General features: G+C 45.3%; 1 protein-coding gene across 5 annotated transcripts in view; it reads right to left on the bottom strand.

The window, feature by feature from the left end:
* Positions 1-23,576, bottom strand: part of KIF21B (kinesin family member 21B) — a 65,085-nt gene extending 41,509 nt beyond the window's left edge. For 4 of the 5 annotated variants that reach the window (XM_033152512.1, XM_033152509.1, XM_033152510.1 and 1 more), the window contains exon 1: positions 23,222-23,576. In XM_033152512.1, coding sequence (XP_033008403.1) covers positions 23,222-23,265 — 44 coding nt within the window. In that variant the 5' untranslated portion in view covers positions 23,266-23,576. The remainder of the gene's footprint in view (positions 1-23,221) is intronic. The other variant, XM_033152511.1, reaches the window with a different exon arrangement.
* Positions 23,577-24,896: the final 1,320 nt, after the last annotated feature.

The raw sequence follows: 24,896 nt of genomic DNA on the forward strand, positions 1-24,896 counted from the left end.
GCATTGCCCACAAGAGGGTGGTTGGGGCCTCAGCCTCAACCCAGTCTCAATCATGTACATGTAGAGAGCTCTCTCAGCTTCAGGGTCTGACACACAACCCCAAAGGGTGTCTTCCAAAGACTTCAAAATCCACTTGTTAGCAGTCAATAGGAATTACAAAAGGCCAGAATAAGAGAGGTATCTCATTGTCATAGGAAGCTGACTGACTGTGACTGACAGTGGCCCTCCAGGATTTTGGGCAGGAGCCTTTCCCTAACTGGAGATGCCGGGATTGAACTGGGACCTTCTGCATGCTAAGCATGTGCCCTACCACTGAGCTACAACACTTCCATGAAGATCAAGCGAGGAAAGCTTTGCACTAAGCTTGTTGCCTGGCCCACAGCAACTGAAGTTATCCAAGCCCAACTTCAAAAAGCAACCTCTCATGGGCAAAGGTAGGCACCTGACTGACAAATAATCAGCTGCTTTGAGTGAGGGGGCAGATGATAATGGATAGCACCCCATCACTGGAAGTGCGTGCTACTCCATGGATGGAGCACTACCAACTTAGTGTCGCTCTAAACTTTTGAGTCCTGCAATTATCAGCTCACCTTTCATGCAGTCTTGCAACTGCGTACAAACAAAACAAACACATAGTATATGGTTGTTAAGCAGAAGCACTGTCTGCTTCACCAGAGCAGAATTATTGGCAAAGTCATATTCCTGACCTATAAAAGTAGAATGCATGAAACCAAAACCCAGATGAGCTGCACTGCCAGCAATTGCTTTTTTGACCTTTTAGCACCCAAATCATCAAGCGATGTATCATCTATCATCTCTTGAAATTGCTGATGTTAACAAGCCACTTCCTCTGTTCCGAATAGGTTTTTATTTCTAAAGAAGCTTGATTTCTATTATTAATTATTATTATTATTATTATTATTATACAACGGCAAATTTTCATTTTGTTATTTCCACCAACACAGACACTCTTTGAACAACTGGTTGAGAGGCATGGAAACTTTCTTCAGTGAGATGCTATATGTGCAAACCTGTGTTCAGCCTCCTCTCCTCAGAGCCAGATAAGCTGACAAGAACACCAGATCTGATGTTTTGTGGAAGAGGCATACATTGCCATTTGGGGCTCTAGCCAAGCCCATGAGTGTGGTGGCATTGGCTATGTCTGACACTAACAGTCGCAAGACTGCAACCTCTAGCGAGAGGTTTACCATGTGCCAGCAAGCCCACGTCCACTTTGCAAAGGATGTTCAGAAACGGTGGGGCTGCTCCCTTGGGTAGGCTGCATATGAGCCTTTCTGTGCCTCCAGGATGGAAAAGCAGCAGCCCCCATGACATGATTGCCATGACAACCGAGTCTCGGCAGCAGGAGGAGGGAATGAGACAGCCCAAAAAGGAAACACACACTGACACACTATACAAAACACAACTCGGGCAGTTTCTCCAGTGGCCCCGACACACACACAATGGCCTGGCTGTTTAGCTCCATCAGCAAAAGCCAACATTTATAGAGAGGGGAACCAATTGGGCTGGCATCCAAAGCACAAATGGGCTCTAGTCTTAAGAGTGAAAGCCACAGCCCTGAGGCCAAGAAGGAGCTTTCCCCCTTCCCCACCTCCTTGGCAGCGCTACATAGAAATGTCTGATCCAGGAAGATTCCCCACAGAGAGGATTCTGTCCTCTTATTTCCCTGTCAGCCCAGACTCTGTCCTAATCTTGTTTTTGACAGCAGAATGCATCCTAAAACTACCCCTGCTAAAAACAGAGATCAGATTCTTTCTCACATTCAGCTAGTACAGCGCTGTGCCTAGCAACTGCCCGCCAGTAATGAACAGCCTGAGTTGTGAGTGAGTTTATCACTGTTTCATGATCCACCATGGAGGATGTCTCCCTTCCTTTGCTTTCCAGTCAGATCAGAGGGTTTTTTCTCACATTGGTCAGAACAGATAGGATAACTTGGGGACTCTCGTTATCAACATAAGCTGCTCATTTCCCTGTTTTATTCTGCAGCTGTTGAGAACTAGAAACTTAGGAATCAGAGAAGCACAGTCTAGAACAATTTCAAAGTTAAGTACCTAATTGACATGGATAGAAAGCCCAAGTAATTGGAGAAAAGCCTGAGCCTATCAGACTCAATCAGCAAATGCTTTTTCTTGCTACTCAGCTTGAGAGAGACCATTAGCTCTTCCATAAGAGCATTAGTGCTATCCTGAAAGTGCCTGTATGAAGCCATTTCTGACTTCATCAAAGAAATGGGCAGTGGAAGTACCAAGAGAGAGCCCGGATTTTCAGGCACTTTTGCTAAGAGCATACGTAATGAAGGCAGAGTCTAGAAATAAGCACGGGTTGCATCATGCCAGAGCAATGTATACAGATCAGTAGACCATGTGCTTTTATTTCCCCTCTCCATCACACCTTCCCCTCCTCTCATCACAAGCACACAGAGAGAGCGAAACAGAAGGAAACCAAGCCAAACTATGGAGGATAATGACAGAGGGAGTTGTGCTGACCATGCTTCTCTTGATATATCTGCAATACAAAATCTAGCTAATGTTCAACTTTATGGGAACGAAATTAGACCTTTCAGTGGCAGACATAGCTATGTACAGGGAATGCCAAAGCATACTTTTGGAGATTTTTCAGTGTGTTTGTGAATTTCCATCTAGCCTGGAGTCACTAATTTCTTATTTGGTAAGAGTCAGCCTTATCTTTTATCACTTTTCAGGGAACCAAGTGCTTTTCAACAAGGCATTATGCTGATATAGCAGTCAGCAAGCAAGGAAGGCTTTGTTAATAAACCATACTAACTTTCAGGACTGCAATTTAAACATAAATTAGAAACCTCTCTCCTCCCATGAGCAGGTACCTGGTAGGGTACTCTATATGCTCCTGGCATGTCTTCATGCAAGTAGAAGGAGGAGTTTTGATATGCTCCAGCAGCTATTACTCTGTGAGGAAAACAATTCCACATTTCCAGCTGTATCAAATAACTAGGATTGAAAGAAACAATTTCCTACATCAAGCCACCAGGCTTAAGCAGACAATTAAGAAACATGTTTTCCATAAAAGTCAGGTGGCGATCTGTTTTAATTTTTTCTGCGGTTTTTATTGCATTGTAATAGATGTAGACTGCTTTGACATTATGAAATTGTAGAATACAATGTTTTTTATTATTATAAATGGATAGATATTTTGGACTTCGCCCAAATGATGGAAGCCTTTCCATTAGCAGCAAGAATAAAAGAGATTCTCCTCATTAAAATCGGCATCATTTTGCCATTATCGGCCTGCAGACTTCTACAGCCACTACTCCAAAAGGCAGGCCCCTGGACGGAGCAGGGCAGAGTAAAGCAAGACTTTATGAAGGGATTCAAATTTCAAACAGAAACAAATGTACACAGCTGGGGAGGGGTGTGCTGGAGCTGGATACAAAAGAAGGAAATTAGTGTTTTGAATTACCCCTGCCAGTTTTACATTAGGGGGCTTGTTGGAGGCCTCTGCTTATGGACGGCCTTGAAGGCCAAATAATACTAACCCATATCTATCCTAAACAGTGGTACCTTGGTTCACGAACTTAATCCGTTCTGGAAGTCCATTCTTAAACCAAAGCATTCTTAAACCAAGGCATTCTTTCCCATAGCAGCGGGGGACTCAATTTACAAATGGGACACACTCAACAGGTAGGGAAACAAGTTCTGCTTCCAAGGCAAAGTTCACAAACCAAAACACCTACTTCCGGGTTCGCAGCATTCTTAATCTAAATTGTCCATAAACTAAACTGTTCTTAAACCAAGGTACCACTGTACTGATACTGCATTATGGAACAGAAGGCCTCGTAAGGCCTCAAAAGATCTCTCTCTCGGGATATTTTCACAACCTTAGGGAATCATATGGATTCAGCAGTCTACTTTCCACAGGTCATTATACTCACAAATGCTTCCAATTAACACAGACTATAAAAAGCGGAGAAATTCTGAAGTAGGCACTCAGGACAGCTTCTGCAATCTATAAAGCAGCTCTCATTCAGTGTTGCTGTTGTTGTTTAGCCGTTTAGTCGTGTCCGACTCTTCATGACCCCATGGACCAGAGCATGCCAGGCACTCCTGTCTTCCACTGCCTCCCGCAGTTTGGTCAGACTCATGTTAGTAGCTTCGAGAACACTGTCCAACCATCTCATCCTCTGTTGTCCCCTTCTCCTTGTGCCCTCCATGGACAAAGACAACAGGCATTCAGTGGTACAGTCAGGTAATTTGGGATTTTGGACTTAAAAGTCTTATGGGGTGGGGGGGGTGCCCCTCTTTAGATGGATTTGTGAATTACTTCACTTCAAACTGTGGTAAGCCAGTCCTGCTGTATTTGGAACAGGGCCCTGGACTTTTCTGCACTGCCATCACCAGGGCTCACACTCTCAACTTCAAATACAGTGTCTGAGTTACCATTATCAAATGCACCATTCGCATGCAGAACCACATTTGTATCATTTGTAAAAATTGGAAGAGAATTTCCCCAAAGGGGAATGCCACTCCCCGGTGCCACACTTCATGTCAAATGTAAGGAGGACAAATTATGATATAAGGGACAGCTGGAGTCAGAACAGCAAATATTATTGAATCAATGTACATTTCCAAATCTTTGCCTGGATTAGTCAAGGCTATGAAGCACTCTCTAAGGATACTAAAATACAGATTATATAGTAAAACAACAGATTCACTGCAACTCAAAAGAGAAGCATACACTTCAAGAACCAGCCAGGTCCTTTAAACAAATGCTCCATCTTCCCTGGGCATAATTCAACATGTAAGAAGATCAAGGAAGAGGCTATTTAAGCCATAATGTCCATGACCAGGGGACTATTACCATGAAATATAGATTAGACAAGGCACAAATGATGAGGCTTCAGGGTCCCATTTATCATGGGAAGAGCTATTATCATCCCAAATGTAGGCTGGGAAACAGGAATGGCAGATACTAGCATAATCTGGGATGGTTGCATAAGAGGCATAGCCTGTCTTGCTTCTAGTGCTAGACTTCTGAATTTTGTTCTTCCACTGGATCGGGCTACATTCAGGGTTTTCCACACATCAGTACTGGGACATATTTACTTTGTTAGGCAACTGGACCTGAAGCATCTATGCTGACAATGTTTAGAAATGACTGTGGACAACTCAAGAGTGTCTTTACAAGGGACATTCTCTTATAAGAGAGCAAAATTTTCTTGCATGGGTATAGATAACCTAAGGGTAAAGGTAAAGGTACCCCTGACCATTAGGTCCAGTCGCGGACGACTCTGGGGTTGTGCGCTCATCACGCTCTATAGGCCAAGGGAGCCGGCGTTTGTCCGCAGACAGCTTCCAGGTCATGTGGCCAGCATGACTAAGCCGCTTCTGGTAAACCAGAGCAGCGCATGGAAACGCCGTTTACCTTCCTGCTGGAGTGGTACCTATTTATCTACTTGTACTCTGACATGCTTTCAGACTGCTAGGTGGGCAGGAGCTGGGACTGAACAACGGGAGCTCACCCTTTCACGGGGATTCGAACCGCTGACCTTCTGATTGGCAAGCCCTAGGCTCTGTGGTTTAGACCACAGCGCCACCCGCGTCCCATAGATAACCTAGTTAAACCCATATTCTTAAAACTGCCAATGCATTTCTCTGACTTCAGTTTTCTTTCCCCCCAATCCTCATAATCCATTCTGCCTTGCACCATGAAGACAACTCTTCCAGAAAAGTCTGTTTCCAATCTTGTTTTATTATGATCTTCGGAGTGGACATGCACTTTTCTCTTATTCTCCACAATGAGTTTTGATCATCTTGCATTTTTAATGCAAACAGCTGCTGAATCATGTCACCCAAGCGATACAAATTGAACAAAATGGCAAAAACTAGCAGCGTTTGCAAATGATTTTGCTTCTTGCAACCATAAAGAAGGAAAGGAGCTATACACAGCACTGAAGCACCTTTTCCTGACCACTGAAAGTTCTGCATAGCCCCCGTGAATTCTTAGGCATTCACTGCCAAACATTTTCAAGCCTTGAGAAAAAGGTATTTGCATTTTTTGAGCTGAGATCCTCCGGATGTTGAATTCTGTGCTCAATACAAATTTCAGAACTGACCTAGCTCTATGTCATTTCAATTTTTATGTACCTAAACACACAATGTTTTCAATGGAAACATACATGTAGCATAAACTTCAGAAACTTAACTACATGTTGGTGCTAAAATGCTTTTCCGTATATTTACCAGTATATTTAAAATACTGAAATATATAGAAAATATGTTTTTAAAACTGCTTCCATGAAAATAGCTAGCAAGTGATAAATGAGTAAGTATTTTGGTGCTGATTTAAAAATTGAGTTTAATGGACCTCTCAGGATTTATTTGTTTTTAAAGGGCCACTCGGGGGAACTGGACTTTCTCTCTCTCCACCCACAGGGCTATGTCATGGTCAACAGTATGGATGAAACACAGCAAGATACAGACACAAAAAGTGTCGTATTTCCAATAGCATAGAAGTTGATTGCCATTCCACTTGTAGCTCACAGCAGAAGAGCAATGCTTAGTAGCTCTAGGAACTCCCAGTCTGGAAGCAACCCTTGGTTACAACATGCTTAACACACGTCTGTGATTGCAAGGGGAAGACTGTTACCATTTAACAGCAACAGAAATTGCACAACATTCACAGCACCACTGCCTCCTCACTTATACCTCCCAGGAGAGGGCATCTGGGTTAGATTTGCATGTAAAACTCCTCTTTGCACACACCAAGTCCCAGGCCTGTCCTTAGTTTCATGTAACAACGCAGAATATTTTGACAGCATCTGGTACAGGATACTCCCTCAGAGCCCAGGAGGTCAGATCAACCATGAAGAGCGAGCTAGGGAATAAATAGCCAAGCTTTCCTGCTCTCTACAACCCCAAAACCTGCTGGGAAGGAAAGCCACTTCTCTTCCACAGACAACTACAAAGAAATGTGTTAAAAATATCCTGCCCCTCCCCTTAATGGTTTTGCCCCTATACTTCTCAGGACAAAGGCCCTGTTCATGGAAGGATTTATGTACTCAGTAAAATACCACTTAGATTCTGAGTAGTGAACTGTATTCTCTAGCCTTAAGAATGTTCAAAGCATTTCTCTCTCTCTCTCTCAGTCATTTTTAGTACATATGTTAAACAACATGTATTACATGAATTATCGGGGCTGGAGTTGATAATACCGGTATATCTTCAGAGTGCAATGCCACAGCTACAAGCAAGAGCAGATAAGATTGATGTCAGCATCTTTATTCAAGCCAACATTACTGAAAAGCTACCACCTATTGCAAATTTGGATAACAGTAAGCAAACCATTCATTTACCCCTAACAACTCATTTTTCTAACATCAAGCTATGGAGGAATAAAGCGATGAACCTTAAATTTTATTCTTTTCCCTAAATCAGGAGAAACCTTTTAGACCTGAGGGCCACATTCACACTCTGCCAGCTCTCTGTGGGCCGCATGCCAACAGTAAATGTGCTTGATGTCTAAGATATTTGTCAGTTAAAACAAGATGTCTTGACAAATGTCTCAACGCCTCGTAGGATGTGGAAGCCTAGCAACATTTTCCCGTTCCCTTTACGTATTCAAATATTGCTGCAACAGAGTGAAGAAGGAAATGGATTTTAATTTGGCATTTGCACTTTTTCACTCTGGAAAACACCTTAGGCATTTCCTCTGTTCTTTTGACCGGCTCTCACAGACCATCAGAAGATGCATTGTGGACCATGCACAGTTTAAGAACTGCTACCACAGAAAAAAACAAATGTCCTGTATTTCAGATTTTGCAGCTCCTAAAGGTCTAAACTACAAATATGCAGGAAATCAGAAATTAGATCCCACAATGTGTGTGCCTGTTTTTACTGAAATGCAGCTGGGAGAAATTGCCCCTTTTTTCTGAGCCACAACTGGGATGGGGTGGGGAAAACAGGATTTTGATTAGGAAAAGTGTTAAGTGTATCTTACTAGTGATCATAAAAACAAAAACAAAACCCTAACAACCCTCACCCCCAGGTATGTAACAACTTTTTTTTAAAAAAAGAAAATGAATTGGAAGTTCTAATTATTATTGCCTCATGATGTGCTGTTTGGCCTTACACACCTCTTCTTTTTGAAATCCTGTTTCGACAGCTCTATCTGCCTCACCTGACTATTCACAAATTGGTATGTGAAAGTAGGACTTGCTGGCCCAGCAGCATCTACTGCACATACTAAACAATATATCACCCTCCCCAGACACTGAGATCTCAACCAGAGGCCCACTTGTGTTCACACACACACACACACACACACCCTAGGTCTGTGAGGTGGTACCCAGAGACAAGGCCTTTTGCATGGCAGTTTTTTGAGGCGGGGGGGGGGGGCAAAAGATTTATGTAGTTCAAGTGGTTTTCCCTCAAGTAATTTTTGTCCCATTTGCTGGACTGGATTATGTTGTGGAGGATATGAATGAGTTTTATTGTTTTGAAGTGTTCTGGTAACACTTATTTTAGTGTTGTTTTATTGCTGCAATGCACTTTGGAGGGTCTTTGTCCAGAAAAGCAACACAGAAATACCAAAAGAAAGAAATAATACCAAAATAACTAAACTGGGACAAATCGTGAACCACCATGTTGCTAAAAACTTTTATGTCTGGGACAAATGCCCTGGTGTGTCATCACAATGCCAGGATGAAAGGGCATTCTGTATAGAGGAATTCACCGATCTTAAGTATGCTTTTAAAAGGCCCACTTTGTTTTTACCGGAGTCCACCTTGTTCATGGAAAAGCACAAGAACTCTGTGGTGCAATCCTGTCCAAGTACAGTGGTACCTCTGGTTACGTACTTAATTCGTTCTTAACCTGAAACTGTTCTTAACCTGAAGCACCACTTTAGCTAATGGGACCTCCCACTGCCGCTGTACAGCCAGAGCACAATTTCTGTTCTTATCCTGAAGCAAAGTTCTTAACCTGAAGCGTTATTTCTGAGTTAGCGGAGTATGTAACCTGAAGCATACATAACCTGAAGCGTACGTAACCCGAGGTACCACTGTATAGGCAGAAGAAAGCCCACTGAGTTCAGCAGGACTATGTCTCAAATAAGTGTGTGTAGGACTGTAGTCTAGAAGTCTGACATAACTTGCACTGTGCAGAAAATTTGACAAGAGGAAACACCCAGAGATGAAGGAATCATCCAGAGACGAGAACGGTAACTGTCATCAATCCATTCCCTTTATTTGTATCACATGTTCAGAGCCCTCAAGGCGAGATTTAGCACAAAGAAAAGCAGAACTGTCTGAAGCTCAGCCCAGGCAGGAACTAACCTCATAACTCTCACCACTGGAACTCACACTCTTCAAACATGACAGTCCCATTTGCATAGGGGCCAGAAGAATTAGACAAAGCAGATGGGGAGGTAGCTTTGTGAATGTGATGCTAGTCAACACCATTCTAGTTCCTACAGAAAGAAGCTTGCCAGATGGGGAAAGAGATTAGAGCCCTGCTTGAGGCATGATGCTTGAAGAGGGAATGGAAACACGAATGGGAGTGAGGGGCAGTGCGTGCCAGCTTCCCCCCACCCCACAAACATCCTTGCACGGGGCAGCCACCCCCTCTCCACCACTGACCTTCTTGCATTGAACTGGAATGTCTGAAGTGGGGTGCTAAGCACATTTCCCATGATAAGAAGCTTCCTCACAACCAGGATCCCAGTAACATCATTGGGAGGCTTGAGACCTTCCCAGGCAATGCAAGAAGGACAAGGATGGAGTGGACAGGAATGTTGGGGGTGTGGATGGCATGGACACCTCCCTGGTTGTGTTGCCATGCCCTGCTCAGGCATAATGCCTGAAAGAAGGCTTCAGTTCTCCAGGACAGAAGCTGGAGAGGCAAGAAGGAAAAGTGAGGGAGACCCGATCCAAATGTTCATATTCTGCAGTGCTACAAATAGGTAATGCAGCCTGAGCCATGCAGCAACAGGCCATGCAGAAATAGAGGAATGGCATGAAAATATACCCAACCCAGGGGCCCATGGGAATCTTTGAAGCAAAGTCAGACACTGACAGGGGGAAGCAGGCTTATTTCTCTCTCATACATACACGAAATATAAGAAGAGTGCTTGTTCATTTTGCCTTATATTTCAGGTTCTACAAATGCTAAAAACTTACCGGTACATTGAAAAAGAAAACTGCGGAGCTAAAGTTTTAGCCATTCAGAGGGGCCATTCAGTGGGGCAACTTCTTCCCTTTGCCCTCCCTGTGGACCCCAATGACACTCCCCCCCATCATTTTGTGTTGCAAATGAGGCAGAATTATTGTTTCAGAAATCATTTGGAGGAGCTTTATTTTAGTGTATGCTGAATTTTAATGGTTTTAATTCTGTGATTCTATTACTATTTGTTTTGCTTTTCTTGGCTTTTGGAGTGATTTTTGTGTGAAACTCCAAAAACACCCTGTATCTGTATAACAACTTTGAAAGAAATGAAAAGCTAGGGATGTGTATCATTGTATCAGAATGAATGAAACATTGAACCAAAGTGTTTATTCATGAACCAATGTACTTCTGGGCTGATTACAAAGTAAAAAAGCATCAAACAACAATACATGTATTAGAGCATCAGATAAACAGTTGAGAGTTTAATCTCATTTGTTTTGAAATGAAAGCACAGACTGATGAACAGGTACATTTCTCATTGTTCCCATTCATTTTTCTAGTGGCAGCAGACCTGATCTCTGCAGCCATTCCTGGCTACCACAGCCCAGAACATGGTGCCCAATTCCCTCTCTTGTTATGTACTTTCTCACAGATCCATATTCCTACCTATTCCTAATGGCAATCCGGTGGCCAGTTCCACCTGCCATTCAAGAACGGCAGCGTCAGCTCTGCTGGTTACTGCATGAAAGTTCCAGAGCAGAACACACAAGCCAGCTGTCCTACTGTGTCTTTCTTGCACGGATGGATTCAGTGATGCCAAATGAAATCTTATTGACATGATATCAGACCTTCCAAAACCCTAGGAAGAAAGGCCCCGTTTGTGCCGAGCATTAGCCAATAGCAGCATTTGCATCCCTTCACATGGGGTAAGTACTGTATTAGACAGCGCCATCCCCTTGGCAATGCTTACTCCAACTGACAGCTTTGTAGCCAAGGCAATAATAAGCCTCCCAAGCCAGAGAAATAATGTCTCATCCAAAAAGGTACCATGATAAGACTCCTCCATTCAGGATTGCCATCCCCTCCAAACTATCCTTTGCATACCTGACAAGCACGCAAGTGTAGATTCCACATACATTATGGCACACTTGAGATGTTCCAGCAGCAGTGTGGAGAGATGTTTCTCCATGGCTTCATTCCAATGCACTGCTATAATGTTTTAAAGGTCTGGCACCATTAGCGCCCACTGCACTAATTCTTCCCAACTTGCATGAGAAGAACCTGCAAGGCTGGCTCCACCTACATGGTGCTGGGCCTTTAAGTGCTGCAGCAGGGTCCTGGGATTAAATGATGCTGGAAAAGCAGATCTCAACCTATTGCCAGAATACCTAAAAGATGCTTTTGTTTCTCATTAGGTGGTTCCTTCAGAATGCCATGATGCTGCAGTACCAAAGTGGGTTCCAGGTGAGCAGCGATGGCCATCCAGAGGGGGACAATTCTTGTGCTGCTCCCTCATACCATACGTATGCACTGGAAGGGTCCAACTTGCCTCTCATTCAAAACATTGAGGTATTTACAGCCTCTTCCATATGACAGCTACAAAATGCTTTGCAAACATCTGATCCCTCGGTTTCTTTGCTCCAATTCAGCTCCCATCCTGTGCAGGTTCCATCTTTACAAGCAATGCTTTAAATGTGCTTTTGAGCCTCATTCACTATTTCAGCTGTGTTTTGTTAACACGGTCACAGAATCATAGAACTCCCGAGTTGAAAGGCACCCACAAGGATCATCTAGTCCAACTCTCACATTGCACGAATCACAGCTGAAAAATCCCTGACAGGTGGCCATCCAACCTACATTTAAAAACCTTTTAAAAATCCACAACCTTCCGAGGCCAGAACATAACAGGAACATCAATGTACATTGCAAAACTGACACCAGCTACAATCGGTTTTACACGCCAATTTAACCCATGGAAACATGAAGAACCTGCTAAGCCAGTGTTTCTTAAACTGTGGGCCAGGGACCATCAAAGCAAGCATTAGCTTCACAGCCTATCCCCTGGTCATGCTGCAGCCTTCTGATTGGATGCACCCTAGCAGCAGCTCCCTGCATGTGTAGTGCATGAGCATGCCTGGGAATGGGAGGCAGGTTAAACAGCAGAGGCAGGAGTGAGGGCGTAGCATGCAGATTTGCAATGGAAGAAATCGTAGAGAGGGGGAAATAGATAATGTGCCAGGAAAGGAACAGGAAGAAGGGAGGTAAAAGAGTCAAAGTGGCTGTGGGAGGTGAAAAGGAGAAGACCCTGGGAGCAGCTGCTGAGACTTCTGGGTCCTCTGATTCACACACATGCCCACAAACCACAGCTGGCCTCCTATTGAGCCAGGAAGCCTTTCCCGCCTCCTCTGAGGTGAAGGAGTCAAAGGGGCCACTGAAGGAAGCCAGGGAGACAAAAGTTTAATATTTTAATAAAGAATAATAAACTGGGAATAGAGGTGAAGGGGATGCTCACTCTGTCAAGCTGTCAAGGAAGAGGAAGAAGTGAATGTTAAATGGAGCCAGGGAAGAGGAACGAAATAAACTGGCAGTGGGAACCGGGAACAAGTTAGAGTGTGAAAGGAGGATAAATAGCAGCAGGCAACTAAAGATACTTTTGAGAGATATGTGCTGGGGTGAAATATAAAATAAAACAAACCCTTCTACACTTAGACCCTCTGGGTCAGCAATTCTGCTTAAAATGGGGAGGCTGGATCACAATACTTCCAATGCCTTGATTTAGCTTGAGAGAACTGTGGAACTCTCTGCCACAAGGAAATAACCATGGCAAAGAATTTAGCGAAGAAGGATTACCGGTAGATATCAGTATAAAATGATGTCTGTAATTAATATTCTCTGCCTCCATCTCTCCCCACTATTTTTCCTGCATCTACTCTGCCATTTTGTTATATTAATTCTGAGCCCTCTCAAGTGGGTCCTTAGAGTAGACAGTTTGAGGAGCCCTGTACTAAGTGCTTCCTGCTTCTGATCCAGCTTTTTATTTCCTGGCCTAAAGCAATCCAATATAATGGACAGCAGCAGCTTCTACCTTCCCTGTGCCCTGTGGAAACAGGCTACTTATACTGAGGACACTACTGTATTTAAGAAGAAACCAGCATTTTGACTCCCTCTCCCCCACCAGAGCCCTCTTTCCCAAAGCCCTTAGTGGCTTGTTGCACCAGGGCGCCTCTCAGGGGCAACCCAGCGAGTGGGGGAGCTGCGCGGCTTTGCCAGTGGCCTCCCCTTTCCCTGCAAGCTGCCAGCTGCACCCTGCCAACCATCTTTCCTTCCTACCCTCCTCGGCCCGCCACCCTATGCAGGCGGGTGCATTGGTGCTGGTGCTGCTTGTGCTGCTCCCACAAGCGCTCTGAGGCAGTGGTGCGAGCTGAGTTGGACGAGGAGCCGCTTGACTGTGGAGTGGTGGCCGAGGACGGGCCTCCGCCGCCTCTTCCTCCACCGCCACCACCTCTCCCTTGGCCGAGGGAATCCCCTCAGCCGCCACCCATGGCAGGAGCGGCTCCCGAGGGGCCTCCTCCACGTCACCAGTGTCTGCCGTCCCACCACCACCACCACTCCCTGCAGCACAGGCAATGGTGTGGCAACTGCCTCCTGTTCCTCGGGCCCTCGGGCAGCAGTGAGAGAGCCGGCAGTGGGCTGTTGTTGTCAGGCAGTGGAGGAGGAGGAGGAGGCACCCCGGAGCCTCACAAGCGAGCGTGGGGTTCCAGCAGTCTGGCCAGCTGCGCCGCATCCACCACATCGGCGGCGTCTTCTATGGGCGGCAGCTCCCAGGGCTACAAGGTGGTCTGCGAGTTCTAAATTCTGGGAAAGGGAGGGGGCGCTGGAGGGATCTTTGCACCACGGCGCCGGTTATGCTTAAGACGGCCCTGTCCCCCACTTCCATCTATACCCGCCAATTACTGTACATCCTCCACGTCTTCCTGAGGCTTGAATGAGATCAGAGTAAATACTGGCAGCGTGGGAGCAAGGAGCTACTGGAATGTGGGGACACAATTTGTGTTCTTTTACCAAGCATAGCGCCATTAGCAAGTTACAGTTGGCAAGCTATCAATTCCTATGGAATACTCGTGCTTTTTGCCCCAAAGTGTCTAGTACTGAAAACTTGCCATTTCATCCCACCCCTTACAAAAAGGAAAAGCCACTTGGCATATGCTGGAGTAAGACGTGGGGAGGGAGGGGGCAGTGTTACTAGCAGCAGGGGGCTCCATCTCTTGGAGAGATCAAGGACATGGCATGCTTCAGCAAGAATGTTTACAGAAGTGGCTGAGGTCTGGAGGTTGCAAGGGTTTAAATAAACTTGAGAAATCTACTTCCTTCCCCCAGTTTCACAAGCTCCATTTCCTGGCCCTCCTCAGCACTGACAAGAGCTCTCAGACACTTCAGGAAGTGCTCCGAGGCCTATCTAATTTTTTAAATTTTTATTTCTTGAAAGCACACATCTCCGGCAATTGGTATGCAACAGATTTGTTTGTTCTGTTTAGCTCTTTTGCCTAGCAGTTCTACACCAGGCCCATAGAAACCCTAACTAGGATTCTCAAACCAATGAAAAACAATGGGACACAGTACACTGTCACCGCAGAGCAACCTTACCATCACTAGACTAAGTGCTTTTTGGTTTACTAATATTGCGTTTTCAGTGACCTTATAGAAACAATCCATCCTGGGTGACTGAGCTGGACTCTACATACTTTTTTGCTGAAACACTAAACTGCGCAGAAGAGACTAGGAGCAATCTTTGCAAAGCCAAGAGTTGAAGAATATGGGCATGCAACAATGGGCCTGGGTAATTTCTGAACTAAGGCAGCCAGAGCCTGCTAGATCATAGTGCAAGCAAGCAGGAAACCCACAAAGTACTGTAATCAGTTTATCTCCTGCAAAGCCACTTTTGACGACAGTCAAGAGCCTGAGTTTTTATGCTCAAATTATTTCCACCTTCAAAACCAAACTGAGTTAACATAATGCCAGACTTAAAACAGGCTTCATTAAATTGGTCCCAAAAGCTATGCGGATATTCAGAATGACCAGAAATCGCACTGTGGTGTCTGAGATTGGTCTGGAGTGGACATTAGGCAGACTTAAAACTTAATGAAGCACATGTAAACAAATTTAAGCAAATAAGCTTTTAAGACAACCCACAAACAAGATAAATGTGATTATTTTTTAGTCTGTCCAGGGTCTGGTGGCCCTTCTTCCTGCTGCAGATGTCATTTTAGAGCAGTACAAAATGCACTTCTGTACAAAATGCCAGAGTTTCTGTTTCAAGCACATTCAAATTTGGGGTTGGGGGCAAATCCTTGATCAAACTCTGTTCCTAAGTATTTAAAAGGGGGGGGGAATGGCAAAAAATACATGCACGAGCTCTTCACAACTGAAGCAGCACATATACAGTGGTACCTCGGGTTACATACGCTTCAGGTTACATACGCTTCAGGTTATATACTCCGCTAACCCAGAAATAACGCTTCAGGTTAAGAACTTTGCTTCAGGATAAGAACAGAAATCGTGCTCTGGCGGCACAGTGGCAGCGGGAGGTCCCATTAGCTAAAGTGGTGCTTCAGGTTAAGAACAGTTTCAGGTTAAGAACGGACCTCCGGAACGAATTAAGTACGTAACCAGAGGTACCACTGTAGATTTAATTTTGCGCTCTGGTCCCTGTATGCAAGAAAAGCTGCCCTCAGCAGCTTGAATTAAGCTACTGTTTCAAAAACCCTGATCTGCAGGAAGATTCTGTGTCATCAGTTAGCAAATGATGCCAATGGCTTCCCAAGTCAGAAGTAGGCCTGGCCTCCCTAGGGATGTGCAGTTCTCTCAGAAGATACAAACTAAACTCCATTCAGATCCCCCCCCCAATTGTTTGTATGTGGGACCTGATTGTTAGGAAGGCAGAACACCATTCCCTCTGTATCTCTACCCCTTTTCAGTACAAAGAGCAATGACATGAGAGACTTTTCACTGGGTTTTGGTTTCTCTAGGATTTAGTTTCTCATCCTTTGCCTCCACCATCTCTCTAGTGTACTGCAGTCGATGCTCTCCTAACAACTCCTCCCTTAAAAAAACACACACCAATCTGTTCATGTGCAAATCTGGCATTTCCCATATAAATCAGTTCCATTGCAAGGTGCCTCTTGGACAGTTCCCCAACCACCTCTTGTAAACCACTGAAGAAGCTGAAAGGTTTGACATCACACACTATAGCGCTGCAATTAAAGTAAGAACAAAAATCCTTTATTTCTTTCACACGTGTCAGTTCCTTGGTTTGAGATGCCATCTCCTAAGCTGCAATGAAGTCTGTAAAAAAAATGAGAGGGCATATAAAACCTCAATCTCTACTGCAAATACAAAAAAAAAAAAATGAGAGAGAGATGGTGAATGACTCAGATAAAAGCCTGTTTGAAACAGTCCTCATCATACCTAAAGAACCAACAGAGGCAGAAAAGCAGATTTCTTCCACTTTCAAAAAATTTGTCTCTAAGTAGTGCTCTGGTCCATGGGGTCACGAAGAGTCGGACACGACTGAACGACTGAACAACAAACAACAAGTAGTCCACATCTCTCTGAGCCTGCAAGTTGGCATCTTAAACTGAAATCGGGTTATTTATTATATATATATATATATATATATATATATATATATATATATATATATATATATTCTAATCATCATGTGAAAAGGATTAAAGAGAAATCTGGATAAACAGATCAGCTAGTAAGGCAAACGGCGACCCATTCTGTTGGAAGCCAGCAGAGAGGCAGACATCAAGAGAAGGATGACCATTACCAATTTTTCGATATATAAAAAAGAAGGCCCCCACATAGAGGCATGTGATTGCACCACTTGAAAGTGTTACTGTCCTTGCTGTTTGTTTGAGAAGCTTAAAAAGTATTCTGCTTGCAGGACACACTCAGTGACAGATAGAAGTAGAACAAGGATAATTATTACATGTGGAAGAAAATAACACAAGAAGTGTCACTGAAGGTTAATTGTGCAGCCACTGTCTGGCACAACACGACAGTCCCAGGCTACAAGGGAAAGGACATTTATCCATCACCTGGCATGTCACAACAGCACATGAATGGAGTGGCGTGTAGAGCTCTAGGGGAGGGGAGAGGAAGTGGGGGAGAGAGCGTTGTGCAGGCTTCTGCCAGACTAATCTGATATTCTTTTTTGAGAAGATAATTGGTTTTCTGGGCAAAGGAAATGCCATAAAGCATTCGCTGCAGTACCACATCAGCAATTATTAATGAAAGTGGAGGATATATATGTACAGTAAGACGGATAAGGAACTGGCTACAGTAAATGGAGAAAGGGTTTTGTTAAAAGGCAGACCTTCAAACCAGAGTGGCGTTAAGGGGTGGAGTTTCTCAGTGATCAATCCAGAAGCCCGTTTTTAACCAGTATTTTCGTTCATGGCTTCAGTTGGCAAGGAAACTGTAAGTGAAATCTGCTGAAGATGCAAATTAGAAGATGCTACCGATAAAATGGAGGATCAAGAAGCAACAAAGAATTGGCCCACTCCTTAAATATCAAAGCACTGGCATGGAGAGTCACTTTTCCATGAGTGCGTCCCACGATGGTGCTGCAACATTTAAAGGGACGCCATGCCATGTCTGGGACTAGCTGCATCAGAACTAGCTGTATGACAGCTGAAGACAAGGATCCACATGGCTGGCTCTGCCCACACCGTGGCAGGCCCAAAAATGTTAAAGGTGCACCAACTCGATGACCTTTTGCTCACTGATCTTATGACTGGTTCACATGCACACACAATTTTATTGAGGGCTGGATGGTGAAAGTCACTCATTACAGACACTATGGACAGGTTACAGTGACCACGGGGAATGAAAACAACATGCCAATGGAAACTGCTCAGTGCCACAATTCTAATATGATGGCGGCCTGCTGTACAGATCCTCATCTCTGCATTAGGAGTTTCCGTGGCCTCATATGATATCTCTAGAAGTGCTTGGGAAAGGTATGGAGGTTCTCCATTCAATGATGGCTGCCCATGTGATAAGCTACTCTACATTACAGCTCCAGAATGGAAAACTCACCATGTGGTTCTCAGCAACCTCCTTATTGGCTACTATAATGTGTGTGTGTCAGTCCTTCTGGTCCTCCATGTACTTCTGGAGTACAAACTCTCGTCATCCCTGACCACTGACCATGCTAGCTAGGGTGGATGGGGGCCGGAGTCCAACATCTGGAGCACCACAGGTTCCCCACCTCTATAGATATTAAGCAGTGTTTAATTTGCTCCTCAAATTTTACTATGCAACCATCTCCCTTCTGTCTGCTCCATTATCAGAAAGGTCCATCCACTGACTAGTATGCTGGCTGTTTGGCTGTAATAATAAATGTTCATTCATTCATTCAATCAATCCACTGACAGATCTTCTCCATTCTGCATGTGTTTGATTTTGTGTTTTTAATATATTTTATATATTTGGTGTTAGCCACCCTGAGCCTGGTCGGGGAGGGCGGGGTATAAATAAAATAAAATAAAATAATAATAATAATAATAATAATAATAATGTACTACCCACTGAAGGCAGCATGATCATCCAGACTCTCTTCTCTTTTTCACCCCCACTTCCCACTTACTATTATTATTTATTATTATTTTTATATCACCCTTCATTCAAAAATCACAGGGTGGTTTAAATATTTAAAAAGCAAAAGTACATAGCCTAATAACAAACAAAAAAGTAACCCCACAAACAGTTTAAAAGGCCATAGATTGTTTAATTAGCCAAAGGCCTGGGAGAAGAGGAATGTTTTTTATCCAGGTCAATTCATATGGGGAGAGGACGGCTCTTCAGGTATTGTGGTCCTGAAACGTTTTATAGGTCAAAACTAGCACTTACTACGTATATCCTGCATCCATTGCAAATACTTGTGCATTGCTCAGATGAATAAGAGTTCCAATGAATTCTCTCAGAATTCTTAGCTCATCACTCAAGTAGATGTAGCCTTGTAGCTGTCCTAAGAGAATAATTTTGCTTTCTGAACATTGTTTCTCTAAGTAAGCTAGCACACTGTACATATCTACATCAGAGTGCTTGAATATAGAGGAGATCTGAGTCAATTGATGGAGATGTCAAATTCACTTTCTCAGGAAGGGAGCCCAATACACCCCTCAAAACTGTCATCTGAACACAAGCCAGATCAGCTTCAAATACAGGGGGAAGGCAATTAAGGTTTCATACTTCCCCAAATACATTCCAAGTCATTCCCTTCTTTCACATTTTTCAGTCGCGGTGTGAAGAATGAGCTCAGCTCTTGAGCACAAAGCATTTCTGATGTCTGCTTCAGTGATTGCTTAGAGCGTCTGAAAATCTATCCATATATGCATTGTTAGAAGATTAAGAACTGGGCTTTCCTGTGGCCAGTTCCCAATGGGAAGGAGGGAGTGGAGGGAGAAGAAGATAGGAATGGCTGCGTTTTCTGTATTGTTTGGGCAGGATGCAGCCTCAATTTGCCCTTAAAATAAACTCATTCCCCTCCCTTTAGTTTCTGAAATGGCCAACAGCAAAAGAAAAAAAAAGCAGTTTCTACTGGATTCAGTCAAAACAGAGAGCTACCTTCTGTTTATAAAAAGCAGAATTGCATAGGTGGAACCAGAGAGGGGGGGGCAGGTGTCTGTCAAAGGCACAGGCAAGACCCTCACCCATCTCTTCTCTGACTGGCCTTCTTACCTCAGCTCAGTCCCCTTCTCATCTCACCATACCTGCAGTTTGACAAACACATTCAAATGAAATGAATGATGCCCCTTGCCAGTCCTCATGGCCCCCTGCTTAAGCACATTTAACTGAAATACCGCATCTTCTTCCACTGCCTCGTTTCTTTGTTGTCTCCCCAGCGACAAATTATAGAATATGTTTAAAAAATCTGTTGGATTTATGCAAATTAAGAAGGCTTGCATATATCTGCTTAACAAAGTGCACTTGCAGAGCAGGGGAAAGATAAGGAGCTAAGATGAAAACCGAAGAATGACTTCCCCCTAACCTCAGGAAATCCTGCTCTGTCCCACTTGGCTTGAGAATGCGCTCGACACAAGTCTAAGGTTCTCTCCGAACCACTAGCAATCTAGGGGTCCTGTGGCACCTTGAAGAACAGCACTGTTTTTATTGAGGCGTATGTTTTTGTAGACTAAAGCCCAGTTTGTTAGATGCCTGCAGTGAAATCTCAGTTAGGAGGTATATACACACACAAGAGTATAAATAAGAAAAATGTAAGGTTGGAGTTGAATGGCAATGACAAGGGCTTTTTGAAACTCATTGCCCTTCAACTGACTCCTTACATATTTTTCTCTTTTATGCACTTACAGTACCTGCCAACTGAGATTTCACTTCATACATCTTTGGTCCATGAAAACTTCAGTCCATGAAAGCTTATGCCATGATAGATAGATGATAGAAAGATAGATAGATAGATGGAAATGGAAAGCTGAACCACAAGGTCTAGAAACTTGGGATTGTTGAAAAGAAAAGCAGGTTTTCTTAGGAGGAGAAGTATCTGCACCAAATAAGGAACCCTGTGCTAGTGTGATGCAAATGTAGACACTAAATAGTCACAACACTAATAGGTAAAGCCTGTTCCCCGGAGAGAAGTACACCTGTCTGGAGCAATAATGCCAAAATCATATGTAAGATCTGATGCCTCTCCCTACACTCTGAGCAGGGAAAAAGAAGGGTCAATTTTCAGCACCAGGTCTGATGGACTTGAGGTCTGCCCAACTTTCCGTTTCATTTATCTACACATACTCAGAGGCTCATCTGCTCAACCGAAAAACGTTCTCCTGTATTCCTGCTACAGAAGAACACAAACTTGGTAAGGAGGAGGTGGTTTTGTAAACTACAATTCTCTCCTTTGACCTCCCCGCTTAAAACACCCAGATCTTGAGTATCTCAGTGATGCCCTACACACACATACAAAGGTTCTAAGGGTGGAGAGTTCACAAGCCAGGAAAGAGAGGCAGGAAAACCATCCTGTTTTCAACAGTCCTCAGGCCAATAGATTAATGGTCTTTGGACAAACCTGGCCAGATGGGAAGTGCTTGTGATCACACAGCAAGAGATTTCAGGATTCCCTCCCCTCCATCCTTGCTTCTGTTTAACAATGGTACCCTGCTATGCAAGGAAGAAACAATACAAGGCTCCATTTCTCAGGCTTTTTTTAAGGTGCTCTTCTGTCACCTTAGATTCAAAATGAAGAAGCCCAAACAGAAACCATGCTATGTCCAGGTGAGCATCTCTGCGGTAGTGGCCTCACCCACACTTGGCATGTCTGCTCTTAATACAGGGTTTTTGCACACAAATGTGCCTCCCACCCTGACAGAGGCAATAAAGAGTAGCCAAAATGGCAGCTCCTGGTATCTGTGCTCAGCACACACTAGTCTGGTGCTCGGATAAATTCTCCCATCACCATTCCAATTCCATTTGACAAAGACCACTTAACGTCTCCAGATGACAGACTGCATTGGGAACTGAAGGCAATATCCTGAGACAGCCATCGCTAACCCTCCCCACTCCAAAACACAGCTCTCCCTGTGGAGAGCTCATGGACTCCACTGGTCACAGTGCCTCTGTTTCTTTTATTAAAGAGCCTTCAAATGCGCACACACACATCCAAAGGGCATACATCTTCAGTGGCAAGAGTCAATACAAAGGAAGAAACCTTGGGCAGTGTGCCACTGCATTAACACCGCCCTTCTCCTGCAGCGGGGAAGCAAATTGCCTGGTTTCAGGTGAAAGGGGAATGTTGTACCTGCAATGCAATTATTACTTTCACAAGATGCAAAATGGCTAGGGAGCGACAGCATTTGGCAAAGTGTGTGAGAGGGGGAGAGAGAGAGAGATGGGTGTGAAGCAGTCCTGCCATTCACAGAAGACACTGCATAGGCAGATTCACCCCCCCCAACCCCACCCTAAACGAAAGGATGATGCTCAAAAGATATCAGGCACCTGCATATGGCAGATTAAAGCACAAACTCCGGTTAGAGGAAAAATGAACTGACAGCCAAACAAAACAGATTTCGTTGTTGTTGGAGGGAGATAAGAGCTTAACAAGGGGAAGGAACCAGCTAGCCCGTACGGAAACCTGACAGCAGCAGATTTATCTGAAATATCAATAATGGGGATAAATGGAGTGTGCAAAGAGAGAAAGACAGAGATGTGGCTGAAAGGAAAGGCAGCAAAATGCAGAGCAAATGTGCAAAATACAGGATTTCCTTGTCTCTCTTGCTTTGACTTCAGAAAAAGAGAGGGAGGGGCAGCTCTAGGTCTCTTCAGGAGACAAATACTCCAAACCCGCTTCTTGCACACTACAGTACTTATGGAAGCAGCAGAAAACTGGCTTCCGCAGATCGAAACAGGATTTCATTGCAAGAAGATGTTTGGGTTTAAACTCACAGGGTAAAAGAAGAGAGGCAAAAGGGAGAAGAAGAAAAGGACGGTGGGAGGTGCGGTGGCCAAAATATTGATGTGGCTAATCACATGCGCATAAACACAGAGACCGATCAGCCCAGCAATTGGACAGTGCAGTCCCCCCACTCCGGGTGACCCTCTGCAGCAGAGACAAAGAGGAACAGGACAATACGGATCGGAGTGTGTCTGTGTGTGTGTGTGTGTGTGTGTGTGTGTGTGTCACACACGCCACACAACCGGTAAAGCTCACACGCCCCTGCATGCAGACGGAGGCGCGCGCCTCTCCCCAAGGATGCCCGTCTAACAGTCCCCCAAACGCGGATCCGTGTGCCAAGGGTAGAATCACCGCTGTAGGCAAGTCAGCCCAGCCCACGCCGCTTCCAAAAACGCCCATGTTACCTGAGGGAAGACCCGTGGCACAAGCTCCCCCCCCCGCCCCCCGACAGATCGGAATGAATGGACCGGCCTGCAGCGAGCGGCGCAGCGGCGCGAGGAACACCCCTTTGTCTGCGCCCACCTGCGCCGAACGTCTTTCTTCCCCAGCCGCGCCCCCCCCCCCCCCGGCTCTTTTTCGCCGAGCTCACCTCACGGCCACCTGGACGCTGCAGCTGTCCCCCTGGGCGGCCATGCCTTCCTCCTTCTCGTTCTCCTCCTCCTCCTCTGCCGCCTCCCCGCGCCGCAGCAGAGCGCTGCCCCTCAACCACCATGGGGCCGGGGCCAAGACGAGGCTGAGTCGGCGACTCGGCTAAGAAGAGCGCAAGGCGCGGAGGCCGCCTGGGGCAAGCGAGGGCATGCTGGGCGGCGGCGGCTGCTCTTCCTACGGCTAGCCGCGCTCTCTCGCTTCCTGCCTGGGAGAGGAGGCAGCGGCGGCGGCGCGCAAAGCTACGCAGCGCCCTTCTCCCTCCTGCCCGCCCCGCGGCAGTAGCGGGACTGCTGAGGGAGCCCGCGCGGAAAGCGAGCCTCGAGCTGCCCAGCGCAGGGGGAGGGGCGCCGAGAATGTCGCCCCCCGCCTCTTCCGTCGAGGAAAAAGGTGGAGGAGGGATTCATTCGGATATGGGGCGGTGGGAGGGGAGGCGCACTACCATTAGGACTCAGTTTGGAGGTAGGGATGGACTCGAGAGCGTGCTCTCCATGCAGTTAGTGTTGTTGTTTTTTAAGTCATTTAAAGACGGACGGGTTTTTAGTGAGGCATAAGCTTTCGTGTGCTGCAGCCCATTTCGTCTCTTAAGCATGTGCAGAGTGCCTTGATCTACCCACACCCGCCCATGGTGCATTCAAAGAAGAGCCTGAATGAGCTTGAAAGTTGCCACGAATTTCAAGTGGGAGCACATGGATCGTGGGACTGTTCCCCCCCCCCCACTAATGTACTATGCGAACCGGGTGCAATGCGGTGTAGGAGGAGTGAAGCTGCAGGACAGAGTTTTTGTGCTCTGAAAAGATATGATGCGAATCTCCCCTTCAGCGCTATGGATAAACTGAGACGGCAATCGTAATTCCATAGCAATCATTGCCTTTGAACTCAATGTGACTTACTTCTGAGTAGACTGCAGTGTGGAGATGCCCAGCTGCCTTTTCTCTTACTGCTGAGTAAGAGATGTAAACTGTGTTAAATCCTAATAAGGGGGCGGGGGAGAGACACTTAAGTTTAGGGCAGTAGGAGCTTGAGAAAGAGCCTCTTCTGCCCCCTACTGGCCACAGATGGCCAAGCTGCCCGCCTTGTATCCTAAATAACTAAACAAAAGTCCACTCTTGTAAATGACACTCTAAACCAGGCACCCCCAAACTTCGGCCCTCCAGATGTTTTGGACTACAATTCCCATCATCCCTGATCACTGGTCCTGTTAGCTAGGGATCATGGGAGTTTTAGGCCAAAACATCTGGAGGGCCGCAGTTTGGGGATGCCTGCTCTAAACCAGCATTGGTCAGCCACCTGGTGCCCTCCAGATGCTGCGTGGGGCTGATGGGAGCTGGAGTCCAACAACATGTGCAGGAACACAGATTCCCCCATCTCTGATGCAAGTGGTCTTTCTCCATTTCTGTGAGCATGGGAGGGATGCTTGTTTGCCCGTCCGGAGAGAGGGAATGCATGTATAGTAAACAGGAGTGCCCAGTAGTTTGTACAGTAACTGGGACTGGAAACCTACCTGTGCCTGCACACTTTTCTGCTTTTTATTTGTCTTATTTATTGATCACTTGGTGTCCCACTAGTTGCAGTGGGTGGGGGAAGTGGGCAGGCAACACAACTAGGGAGATAATAGA

This window comes from Lacerta agilis, chromosome 6 (genome assembly GCF_009819535.1).
Source record: "Lacerta agilis isolate rLacAgi1 chromosome 6, rLacAgi1.pri, whole genome shotgun sequence".
In the NCBI taxonomy this organism is placed as follows: Eukaryota; Metazoa; Chordata; class Lepidosauria; order Squamata; family Lacertidae; genus Lacerta; species Lacerta agilis.